This window comes from Nematolebias whitei, chromosome 3, assembly GCF_014905685.2.
Source record: "Nematolebias whitei isolate Nwh7 chromosome 3, NemWhi1, whole genome shotgun sequence".
In the NCBI taxonomy this organism is placed as follows: domain Eukaryota; kingdom Metazoa; phylum Chordata; class Actinopteri; order Cyprinodontiformes; family Rivulidae; genus Nematolebias; species Nematolebias whitei.
The window spans coordinates 13,237,285-13,249,422 of NC_056500.1; the positions used below are offsets into that span (position 1 = coordinate 13,237,285).

General features: G+C 37.9%; 1 protein-coding gene across 1 annotated transcript in view; it reads right to left on the reverse strand.

Annotated features, from left to right (window-relative positions):
- Positions 1-12,138, reverse strand: part of ap1m3 (adaptor related protein complex 1 subunit mu 3) — a 34,388-nt gene that overhangs the window by 15,080 nt on the left and 7,170 nt on the right. The window contains exons 2-6 of the mRNA XM_037674539.1: positions 10,192-10,348; positions 9,543-9,610; positions 9,042-9,172; positions 4,435-4,582; positions 1,470-1,596 (exon numbers count right to left, since the gene is read on the reverse strand). Of these exons, the coding sequence (XP_037530467.1) occupies positions 1,470-1,596; positions 4,435-4,582; positions 9,042-9,172; positions 9,543-9,610; positions 10,192-10,348 (631 nt within the window). The remainder of the gene's footprint in view (positions 1-1,469; positions 1,597-4,434; positions 4,583-9,041; positions 9,173-9,542; positions 9,611-10,191; positions 10,349-12,138) is intronic.

Consider the following 12,138-nt stretch of genomic DNA (forward strand, 5'->3'; position numbering starts at 1 on the left):
GGGGGGGGGGGTAACGGTGGGGGTTCTGTGGCTGCAAACACTGGACAGCCACAGACCCTCACCTTTCATCTGCAGGGCTGTAGCCTGAGGTGAGGATTATCTCAGAGGCAGTGATGGAGCCTTTCCTCTTCAGTGAGGAACTGATGGGGGTTGCTGAAAAAATGTAGGCTAAGAAGAGTAAAAGGAGATGGAAGAGGAGGATGTGCAGGAGCAGACCAGGGAAGATGTGGCTGTGGAATACAATGATGGAAAAAAAAAATGTTAGAAGAGAACGAGGCAGAGGAAGGATATTAGCGACACATGGGATTCAGACAGAAAGAGGAGATTAGATGTGAGGGTGAGCTCAAGGTGAACGTGAGCAGCAGTCAGCTTTGAAATTCACCAGCACAGATTTTTATTAAAGTTACCCAAAATTCCCAACATGAATATGATCGTTTATAAGAACGTTAATGCCAATCTATGTAAAACGTTGAAAACACAACAGACTGTATGATTGAAAGCACAGATGTTACACACGGTACATTAGATTGTATTAGAAGCCTGTGGTTCCGAACTAATTTGTGCCCGACAATGCACGGCTTATAACCAAACCTAAAAAGAAAATATGTGTAAAAAAAGCTGCAAAAATAATTAGTTGAATGCTTATTTTTGTTTCTGCTGTGATTTCAAATAAACAGATATATTTACACTTACACAACCTTAAAATGAACCCCTGGAGAACATTTCATTCAAACTATTCAAACAATACCAATTTATTTATTTTCAAACCTGTATAAATACAAAGTTAAAGTGATGTAACAAGATAAACAAAATGGAACATGTTTGAAAAAGGAGCGAGAAGAAGTACAAACCCATCCTTCTCCACAATTTACTAATAATAGAAAGTTATTGTGCTTTCTTATTCTAGATTACACAGTAATGAGTTCAATAAGGCTTAAACAATAATTAATTTGCATGTACTTACTTTTCCTATATAAATAATATAACAAAAAAAATAAAATAAATTATCATTGAAATATTACTTTTCTAGAAACCATTATCAAATGATAATCATATACACTCCTCATCCCTATATCTTTAAAAATTAATTTTTATACCTCTCCTTAGACTGTTTCTTGGACATTCCTTGAGTTCCACATTCAAACTGTTCCACAGTTTTACTCCACAAATGGAAATACAAAATATTTTTTGTTGCATGAGCAGTCCTTATTTTAAATGATAAGACCCCCCTCCTTTTCTAATTTGCACAAAAAGTTAAATTGTGCTTAAAAATAGCTCAACTAAATGTGGTTTATGTTCAGTGTGAAAGGAGAAACTGGAGATTTGTAAAGGTGCATGTTATAACCTCAGTAACTTCCTTGAAAGGGTGATTTTGCTTTTGCTCACTGCTTTTCTCATTTGTTCTGTTGCGTTAGAAATGCTTTAAAATGCACGAAGAGCTTGAGGCACAGGAGAGGATTTTTACTTACTGCCTGTGATCTCAAACAACACTTTGTCATTGAGCCCCAGTCGAAGTTCTGGCATTCCTGACAGGACGACTTTGAGCTTGATGCTGCCCACTATTTCACTGCGCAGGACGCTGCCGTTGGCACTCACCTGCAAAACACAAAATAATAACATCTACATGTAAGGCGTGTTTGTTTGAATTGTATTATGATAAAAAATGGTTTCCTCTATTATGCAAGTTCACCATTAGTGAAATAGGCCAAAGAGGAAATACTGTATATGGATGCAGTTAGAGATGATATGGAGGTGGAGTGAGGACAGAGGAGACGGAGTGAGATGGAGGAGGATGACTCGCTGTGGAGATCCCAGAAGAGGGAATAGCCAAAAGAAGAAGAATAGCTAAAGATATAGTTAGCAAGACAGTAGCCAAAAGCTAAAATGAGTAGAGGAAGACAAAAACGGAGAAAGTGCGTTGGAAGTAGATTTCAAAGATCAATATTTCTGAAGTAGCTGAAACGAGCTCAATGTATTTCCATGAGACAACTTTGTTAAATAAGGCAATTCAGTATAAACGTTACTAAACGTTATAGCACACTATTCCTAATTGAGCCGAATGCTTTGATATAGGATAGTTAAAGTAGTTTGAAGTAGGCAAAAGTAATATGCAAAAAAACTTCCAGAAGAAACTATAAACATGAAAACAGCATGGACGCTGACTCAGCATTCATACAATTAGAATGAAACAAATCAATATTTCTGCAGATAAAAAGGTTAAAAATGAAAACCCTTTTTCAAGAAGGGTGAAAAATGTGACAAAAGCGTTAATGTGTTAAACAAAGAGGCGTCTGAAAATATAATTTTAAAGTCCCTGCTTTGTGAAGCGGCATCCGTAGCTTTTGGGATGTTGATACCTCGTTCTTCAGTTTTAGTTTATCTGGTAAAAACCTGCAGCAGTTTGCTGAGTTGTCTTTGAAAATCTCCTTCAAGGACAATGTAGTTCTAAGATGGTCATTTCTCTTCTGCATTTAAAATGCAGCATGTCCAAGTGTGTGAATGGGATTCTTGCTTTTGCTACAAACATTTTAGATCATGAAAACAATATGCTTGGAAGAAAAGTGCTGTGCAGCCTCAAAACACAGCGTTATCACAGTGTCATTGTCCATTTGAGCTTCAGGGAAGACTAAATGTTTTTTTTTTTATGATATATTAAAAAAAAACATCTATTGTCATCTTTGTCTTTTAAAATTTAGTTTGTTCTTCTTACAAATCTAATATAGTGATTAGAACCCAACTGATATCAGTAGGGCTGATAATTTAGTCTGATATGGGTGTTTCAGGACCTATTGGTATCTTTGATAATTGTCCCATTATGCACTGATACAAACACTTCTAATTTTCACCACTAAAATGCTGGGAACCAGCCAAAATTGTACAATGCATCCAGCAAAGAGCACATGTGGACTACTTTCAAGTCATGGCTGTTCACTTTAAGTTTCACTTTCTGCACAGACAAAGCAGCGAGAAATACTGTGTAGCATATTTTTCTGAACAGAGCATGGTACGTTTATCTTAACCGATCTGTAAAATAAAAAAAAATAAAAATAATAATAAATTCTCTTCAATCCTCCAACCTGCTTGTCATTAGCTACGTGCCGTCTTAGGTTAGCAAGCTAATGTTTAGATAATCTAGCATAGGCTGTTACCTTGTAAAACTTTATCCAGAACAATAAATCTAACGTAGAGGTCAAATATATCAGTGTTAGTAAAATTATCCTTGTTGCAATGAAATGCATTGTTTGTCTGAAATCTTTACTGCTCTGCAAAAAATAAATAAAACTAAAAGCCGTCAGTACTTATTAGGCCTTCACCATACGTGACTGACTGTTTAAACAATGAACAGGGAAGGACATTTCTTTAATTTGTAGCTTTGCAACACACTTGATAAATTTATGGTGAATAGTTGAGGACAGAAAATGTGAACGCATGTTAGGAAGAGTGTTTTTACGACCACTTGTAAACCTACTGTGGGACTAGGTATAGTGGATCTGATTTGCTTAGTCTGCTAACAGCTGCACTGAATAAACAAGCCTCTCAACCTCTCCCAGTCTACTCAGATTCTTTGGAGTGGACAAAGCTCAAAAATGTTCAGCCCATGTATCGGTTATTGGTATTACCCTTCCCCTCACAATATCATATCGGCAACAGACAAAATGTTCATATTGGTCAGGCTCTAATTGTGATGACTATTCCATCCATCCATCATATTTTTACCTGCTTCTTCCTTTTCGTGTTCCTTTTCACTGTGCGAGAGGTGGGGTACACCCAGGACGGGTCTCAAGTCCATCACAGGGACACATAGAGACAAACAACCATTCACTCTCTCATTCACACCTAGGCACAATTTAGAGTTACCAATCAGTCTAACATGCATGTTTTTGGTCTGTGGGAGGAAACCGGAGCACCCGGAGAAAACCCACGCATTCGCAGAGAGAACATACAAACTCCACCCAGAAAGGCCCCCAGCTGGGATTTGATCCAACAACTTTTTCGCTGAGAGGCGGCAGCTCCACCAACTGCGCCACCATGCCACCCTGATGAATATACCCACCCATGTAAAAACATTATTACTTTTAGAAGTTTCATAAGTGACTAGAAACAAACCACAATAAAGGAACGGTCATTTTCATATTCTTAGAAATGTTTAGGCTTCCAAGCTGCAGGAAAAATAATACTGAGAAACTTCGATTGCCTTATTTCTAACGAAGCACACTAAATATACATAATACTCTTCTGAAACAGATTAGGTGACAATTCATATATTCTCAGTAATTATTTCAAATAATGAAGAAAACTGTGAGAAGAAATCAAATGGTTGTGAGATGAACTTTTTTTAAAGGACTGTTTCAAAGGACACAAATGTTGGCAATCATAGATCATGCTGTGCAGAAATATTTAGTGGTAATATGAAAAGCAAAACAACATTCTCACCAGAAGGTTTACAGACTCTATAACATCCATGAAAACTTCATTCTTCCTGTACTTGATGCCTTCTGACCGCCAAGACACAGCGTTGGTGACAGTGGCAGGTGGCCGAGGTGCCCCGACCTCTAGTTTATGACCCTGCTGGGTGATGTACCTAAAAGAGACAAAAACAGAGAGACGGTATTAAAAAAAAGCTCCAGCTGTGTTCAAAGTCACTCATCCTGCCGAGTGGTACACCTGAAAAGAAATGAAAGACATCCATCACCTGAGAGCAACAAATAATGATCTTAAGGTGTTTGAGACTGCATTTCCAAACTTTTGAAGATAAAAAAGGCAACTAAAAGGTTGTGAGTTTTCAGGCAACATGAACTAAACCTCTTAAAGGCAAGTTTGTGTACGAAGCTTTAATCCCACCTCATGACTTCAAATGAATGAGTTTATCTGGTGCTAATGAATTAAAGGAGCTTTGTGTTTATTTAGCAGGATAACTATTCATGGACATAATTGGAAAACGGTAATTTACATAAAACCATTGTGACTAGTCATGGACAATAATAGGCCATGTTAGACTGTAAGGCATTGCTTGAGTAAACAAACTAAAATATTTCCAAAACCAATGAGCCACGAAGAAACACTGGAAGAGCTTTAATGTGTTTATATTTAAAATGTAATCTGTTTATTACGGAAAATATAATTTGGGAAAGCTGGTTTAGGGAAGGGTTCGAGGGGTTACACTCGTGGATCTAACCAGGATAATCACTGTGAAAAATCACTGTAATGCACATGTTGAAATGTGCTGCTGATTATCCATGCTGCTGATCTCATGCTGCTGATTTATTTCATGCTGATGTGTTCATTCGTACTCATCTGCTCACACAGACTCATGTTCGTGCTGCTGTTCGGCGTATTGTTTTTGTACTACTTGTGCTTAGCATATTTTGAGTTTAACGTTTTTCTTAGTTCATACCTCAGATCTTATTACTGTTTTTATTTACAATTTATACTTTTGTTGGATATAACTGGGACCATGTGTACACAATTTTGTTCCACCTTATGTACCGCATGTGGTGCGTATGACAAATAAAGAAACTTTAACTTTTGGGTTAAGCATGTGCCCAACTTTCACCTTTTCCAGACAAACATGTAGAGAGCCTACTTTGTTTACTGTAATGATACAGTCACGACTCGATTAATTATAAATGAATGCAGTAAGCAGGGCAGACATCTTAATAAAACAAATACTTCAGTCACTTTGGTACAAACGTTCTGAACTTGTGCTTTTGGCCTGAACTTGAACTTTCAGAGGAAACTTGGCAAGAAACTCCCAAAAGGATCTGAAGCAGATGTTCTGCAGCCACAAGCTTTTGATCCGCTTTAAATAAACTCCATTAATTTCAAACACTGACTCGCACACTAAAAAGACAAAGTGATCCGAACAGGCCTTTCTGCAGCAGACTACTCTCTCCTCTCTAGTTATCTCTCTGACCTGGGGCGTGCACTACAAAGCAGGATTTAGTGGCTTTGTGAGGTATCTTCAGATTTAACTCTGAGTTTTCAGTGTCTTGAAGCTTGGTTGCTCATTTCTGAACTGAATCACCATGGAAACCAATGCTGAAAACTGCCTTTGCTTCAAAGAAGGTTTCAAGTAAAAGATGGTGTGAGAGTACCATTTTCTGTCTGATACGTTAGATACAATAGTCTCTTATCACTTCTGTGTCAAACATTTAAACTTTTTGACTTTCTCTGAAAACTTTCAGGAGTATCTCAGAGGACAGGAATAATTATGCTGCCTATAAACAACAAGGGCACCAAAAACTGCACATTATACTCCAGTCGACAAACGATTATAGAACAATCTATAGTAGTCCCTTGTTTATCGTGGGGGATCCGTACCCTGACGCCCTGCGATACATGAAAAACCGCAAAGTAGGAATGGTAGTACAAGTAGATATATATACATATATATATATATATATATATATATATATATATATATATATAAATATAAAAGGCATTTTAACTCTTTAAAATTTTTTGCAATATTCTAAACAATGTTTCTAAACTCTAAACACTCTAAAAGAGCACAGAATGTTATGATTTCAGCTCTCTGCCTCTGCTGCTTGTTGCCACCTGCAAGCGCTCTTGGCCACGCCCACTTCTCTGCTCTGCACGGAGATCAGCTGAATAGCCGCAGGAAGAAGCTTATCCTGCAGTGTGGGCTGCAAAGAGGTGCAGGAGTTATTTTTTTTCTGCAGCTGTGGGTTGCACAAAGGTGCTGCAGGTGCTAAATAATTTAAAAGAATGCATTTTAAATAAAAAAAATCCATGCCGATCGTGCATCTCATCCATCAATCAGCCATTTGTGTGTCATGTCCAATCTTACTTTGAAAAACCGCGATAGAGCGAGTCCACGAAAAATGAACTACGAAGTAGCGAGGGACTACTGTGTAGCAATAACCGCAACAAGAAAAAAACCTGGTATAACCTTTGACCTTCACTTGTGGCCTTGACCTTGGGGCTGGGGTGATGAAATGATTACACAACACTCAGTTTAGTGATGATACAAATGTGTATGAGATTCATTAAAATGATCTTGAGCAGATCAGAAGTTATGGGCAGGACAAGAGAAAGTTAACGGACAGAGACAACGGTATACTTTTTCTCCGTAAAAAAACACTTTCTTATACATTTTTATAAAGTATAAAAAGTGTTTTCTTATAAACACGCCATATGTAGGCGTATAAAAAGGAGATTCCATTAAAGCCTGTTCCTGATTACTTTTCTAAACTTGAACCAAACAGTTCTTCTTTTCCTTCCCGGTTATAATGTTTTTGCTTGTGTCTGTGGGTGTGTTCGTTTATCGGCACCATTAGGATCCCAGTCGTTTCTGGGCATTATTTATTTAAAGCTGTGTTTTGGTTTCCACCAACTTGTGAAGGAAACATCTGGTTGTCTGCTCAAACAATACCTCTCTGAGAATAGTGAAAGCAAAACAAAACAAACTTGCAGCCGATCCGCTACACAATGAGCTGCGACCAGATTAAGCGACCTGTACAGCCAAAATGAAAAGTTAATTCGTGCGATGTCTCTCTGTTGACATTTAACCTACAGATACAATAAAACCACCAACTGCAGGCGCCCCGAATTGATTTATCTGTTTGAACACGCAGCAAGTCATGACCCATGAAGGCTGGCGAATCCTGGTAATGAAACAAACAATACTAACTGAGAGGTCTTGTTTTCACATCAAACATACAACTCGTTTTACGTGTCAACAACAAAAAGGGCTGAACAAACAAGTTCAAGATTGACTGACAGATTAAGGCAAGAGATTTTCCCTTGTTTTCTGTCCCAATTCTTCCCACCTACAGGCCCTCGAATGCCTGCTGACAAGTGGGAATGTCTGCGAGGGCTGAGACATGTAAGTCTGACAAATGACGGATGGGGTCGACGTCAGGTTGTTGTGTTGCTTTGCTGTTTTTCCTGCGTTGCCCCGATTCTCCTCAGAAATGCTAATTTCATGCTAATTCCAGGGACCTGGAAGCGAGGCACTCAAGTGACAGATGAGCACAGCAGTAGCAGAAACAAGCACACAGGATCTGGGTTTGTCTCTGTATTATTGAACAGTCTACACATCACAAAATAAAGTGGCCCAAAATGACATGAGTTTGCTGCAATATAAATAAATGAACCATGCATATGGAGAGTAACGCAAAGATACGCAAATGTATATGCACGTGCAACATTGCAGTCACACTTGCATCCACCTACACAAACATATTAGCACATTTACACTCCTACCTTGTAAGCAGTGTAGTAGTGAGCGTGAACAACACTCTGTAATTATAGTCGGGTCATGAAAAGGTTAGAGCACTGGAATAAACTCCAGGGACAGACACAGTGGATGTTTGTGTCTACTGTCTGCTGGGATGTCAGTGTGTGCATGTGTGTGCATGTGCATGTGTACAACAGAGACGTTGACTGTGTGTCTCCTTAGAGAGGAGAAGAGTGAGGCTTTTCTTCCTGAGCGTCTTAACTCTGTCCCGCTGATGGTGTCATTGTGTTTAAGTGCCAATAGGAGCCTGGTGATTATCAGCACTGTTCAGACACAGAAAACACACAAACTGTACACACACACACACACACACACACATATTCAAAGCCCAGGTTCAATGGAAAAACAGGAAAACATGCACGACTGTGCAAATGTTTTATACTTCGTTTCCAAGGGTCTAAAATTCCATGTAATCCATGTTTCAAAGTCAACACTGCTTTGTCTTTTTAGGTTTTAAAACCAAAGTGTACTTTTCTTTTATTGTTTTAAACTACGTTTGTCCAGGTGGTTAATAAATTACATTTCTGTGATGTGACTAAAAAAATTAATTCAACCAGAAATATTGGAAAATAATGCTAAAACAAAAGGAAGGCAAGCTTTGTTTAATATAAATATTCAAAATTTAAAACTTCTCTAAAACATCTTCAGCTTGAAGTCTAAGACTAGTCCTTCATGTTTAAAGTACCATCAACTCAGAGAAAATCTGTTTTTACACCTAAAGAGCACACGAGTTCTTATTGCCCTGAGGGCTTCACAGGTTGCGAGTTAGTTTTCTTACTCTTGAAGGATCTTGCTTTCAGTTGTTTGTGGGAATCCGAAGTCCATCACTTCATCCATAAGTTCATACACCGTAACAAAGTTGTCACGAATACTCTCCTCCTCAAGCTCCTTAAAGTACTCCTTAAACACCTACAACAACAAAATGGCACATGTTAAAATGTGATTTACAACTTCTTTAGTGGTTTTTTGTGTGTGTGTGCGTGTGTGTTGCAATAACATTCATAGGAAAATATAAAACACTCAGTTTCCATTTTCTTAGGTTTTGTACATCAAAACATTATAAAGTTAGTTCTCAACAGATCCAACATGATATACGTATCATCAGATGAATAATAATTTTACATTAACAAGAAAATACATTAGAATAAAAAACATAAAATGCAAGCAACATTCCAAAGTAGAAAATACTAACATTTGAAAGCTGAAAAAGTTAGAAATGTTGTTTTAATACTAAATACAAATATCTATAGTGTAGATGTCTAAAATACACCAGACTTACCTGTACTAGTTTATAAAGGAAAGAGTAAACAAGAGCAGCGTTGGCATTCTTCTTAGTCATTGCCACTACTGGAAAAACAAATTAAAGAAAAATACTTTTGATCTACAAGTTGGAAAACACTGCTTTAGGGAGAAACACATGTAGACACGTTGTAGTCTTTGCAAAATAAAAAAAAAAAAGAGCTAAATGCCTTAATGTGCATGCAACATGAACCAAACTCACCAGAAAGCATCAGATTCATGAGCAATTAGGAAGATGGCTACAGGGAGGTAAAACAGCTCAGTTGTAATGCAGTGGAGTAGATATAACAGTTACTCACAAACTGCAACATGATGCTGAATTAATGATGTGCTGGGAGGTCTGACTGCACGGAAGGAAATGGGGGAATATACTGAACAGAACAAAACATCACTCACTGCGTCTCAAGCTGCGTCAAAACAGAGTGAAAAACTTAGAAAAAGATAAACACCTGGAACTATTTACGGGAGACAAAGTTCTATTTACGTTGTATTCACACAAGAGTGACAGGTTAGCTTTACGTGCTAGCCGGTAGAAAGTGGAACTGTGAATCTGGGACACTGGAACTGCAATGTAGGCTTCGTCTAGACAACAAATGCTATTAATTCAGAAATGAACTCTGATTGGATACAATAAATGTTGCTGTGCTTGATCCACATGAAGTGCGTTAAGCCACGGCTGACCAGCGGCGTCATCTCAGCGTCTTCCTCCCTCTTCATCAGGATGGGCATGAAGTGATCGATCTCATTCATGTCCATGTTCCCCATGTAGTTACGGCAAATCAAAACCTGGGCATAGAACATACAGAGGAAAGAGAAATATTAAAGAGAAATCAAATCAGTCATTAAAGATTTATAGCTTTGACTGAGATATCAGACCTGCACTCGAGCTTAAAGATGCCTCAGCAACTATTGGGAGACATAAAAAGAACCATAGCCTCTCCAGGCTTATCTCCAAAGGAAATGTGCAAACTGTGTTTCGGGCTTGAACCTCTTCTTTGTAGCCTTAATGGACCGATGGATATCTCAACATGAATGATGAATGACTTAACATGAAAGAAGAATCAGAACAGACTCTAGTAAAGTTCACAAGATTATCAGGGTCTAAAGTTCTATAGAAACCACACTAAAACCATTTATTGTGGAAAATATGGGCTAAAAGTTCAGAAACACAATAATCCAGAGTCGTATGAGGTGATAGGTGGGTGATATGCATTTAATACAAGCCAATCTAGTTTGCATATGTAACAAACTTGGCTTCAAGATATGGACACAAACTGTGGTTTTAGTCACACCGAGAAGTAGAGAAAGGCTTGAGGGCTCTAACACACACACACACATACAGCATACCCTTCTTTAGCTGAGCACACTGTTGCACAGGGGTTGCACAGGGGTCACACATGGGTCGATGCAACAAAGGAAAAAGGAAATAAGAAATAAAAAGGACATTCCAGCAAAGTAAAGTAATCCGAGGATGTGGACAGGCCAATACTCAGGTGCTGTGAGAGAAGATGGAAACCACAGAGCGACTGGTTCAGAGGTCACCGGAAAGAGAGAATGTGATATAGAAGGATCGTCGTATCAAAGGAGGTGGGGGTGTCTAGAGATGTACTTTGTAGTTCTGAAAGCAAACTGTAATAGAAAAACATAACCTTCAAAATGCTATTCTATAAACTATTTGAACTGCAGGTTCAGTCACTGGCTGTCAGTGTTGTATTTGATAATTCTATCAGAGAGCTGGAAACATCTCTATAAAACTGTTTCAAGGGTATGAAGGGGAAAAACTAACTGAAAATGTATTTTAAAAAGTACTTTTATCCAACAGTTAAACTGTTCACGTTGGTTTAAAATATGTGAGTAAACCATGAGAGTCATTAGCAAGACTCCAACAAATAATCCAAAAACCAAACCATGAAAAATTTATAAAAACTGGATGGTACATATGAAATGGCCTCCTTCTTCTTCTTCTTTTAGACAAGTAGTGATAAAAATATCAAGACATGCACTGTTGGAGGCTGAAACTTTTTTTTTTTTTAAGCTAAGCAAAACACAGCACTACCTAAAAGCTAAAACACTAAAAGTACCAACATTTTAACTAAAAGTTAAAAAGATCAAAGGGGATAGCCAAAAGCTAATTTAGCAGAATTGTATCTAAAAGCTAAAACTAGCTAGCTAGAAGCTAAAAATAACAAATCACATGTTAACTAATCACAATTATTAGCTGAACTCCCGTTACGTCTGATATTTTCTGTTTAGTACATTTTTTTCCAAGATCAGTTATGGCCCTCTAGTTACCAAATGAAAACAATAACTTTTTTATTATTAGCTTTAATTTGCATCAACAGTGACAGCACACTGATGTATTTACAATGTAAATGTAAAAACAGAAGGAAAAAAAAAATCCAGATAGCCACCAAATTCTCAATAATTCAGGTATAAAAATCCAACAATGTTCAGTCTGGTCATCTGGATGGTTGTTGGATTTTATACCTGGATTATTGAGCATGAACTTTAGTGTTTTGAACCATTTGGGCATGACTGTCTCAGAGGAGTTGACCGGGGGGGGGGGGGGGGGGGGG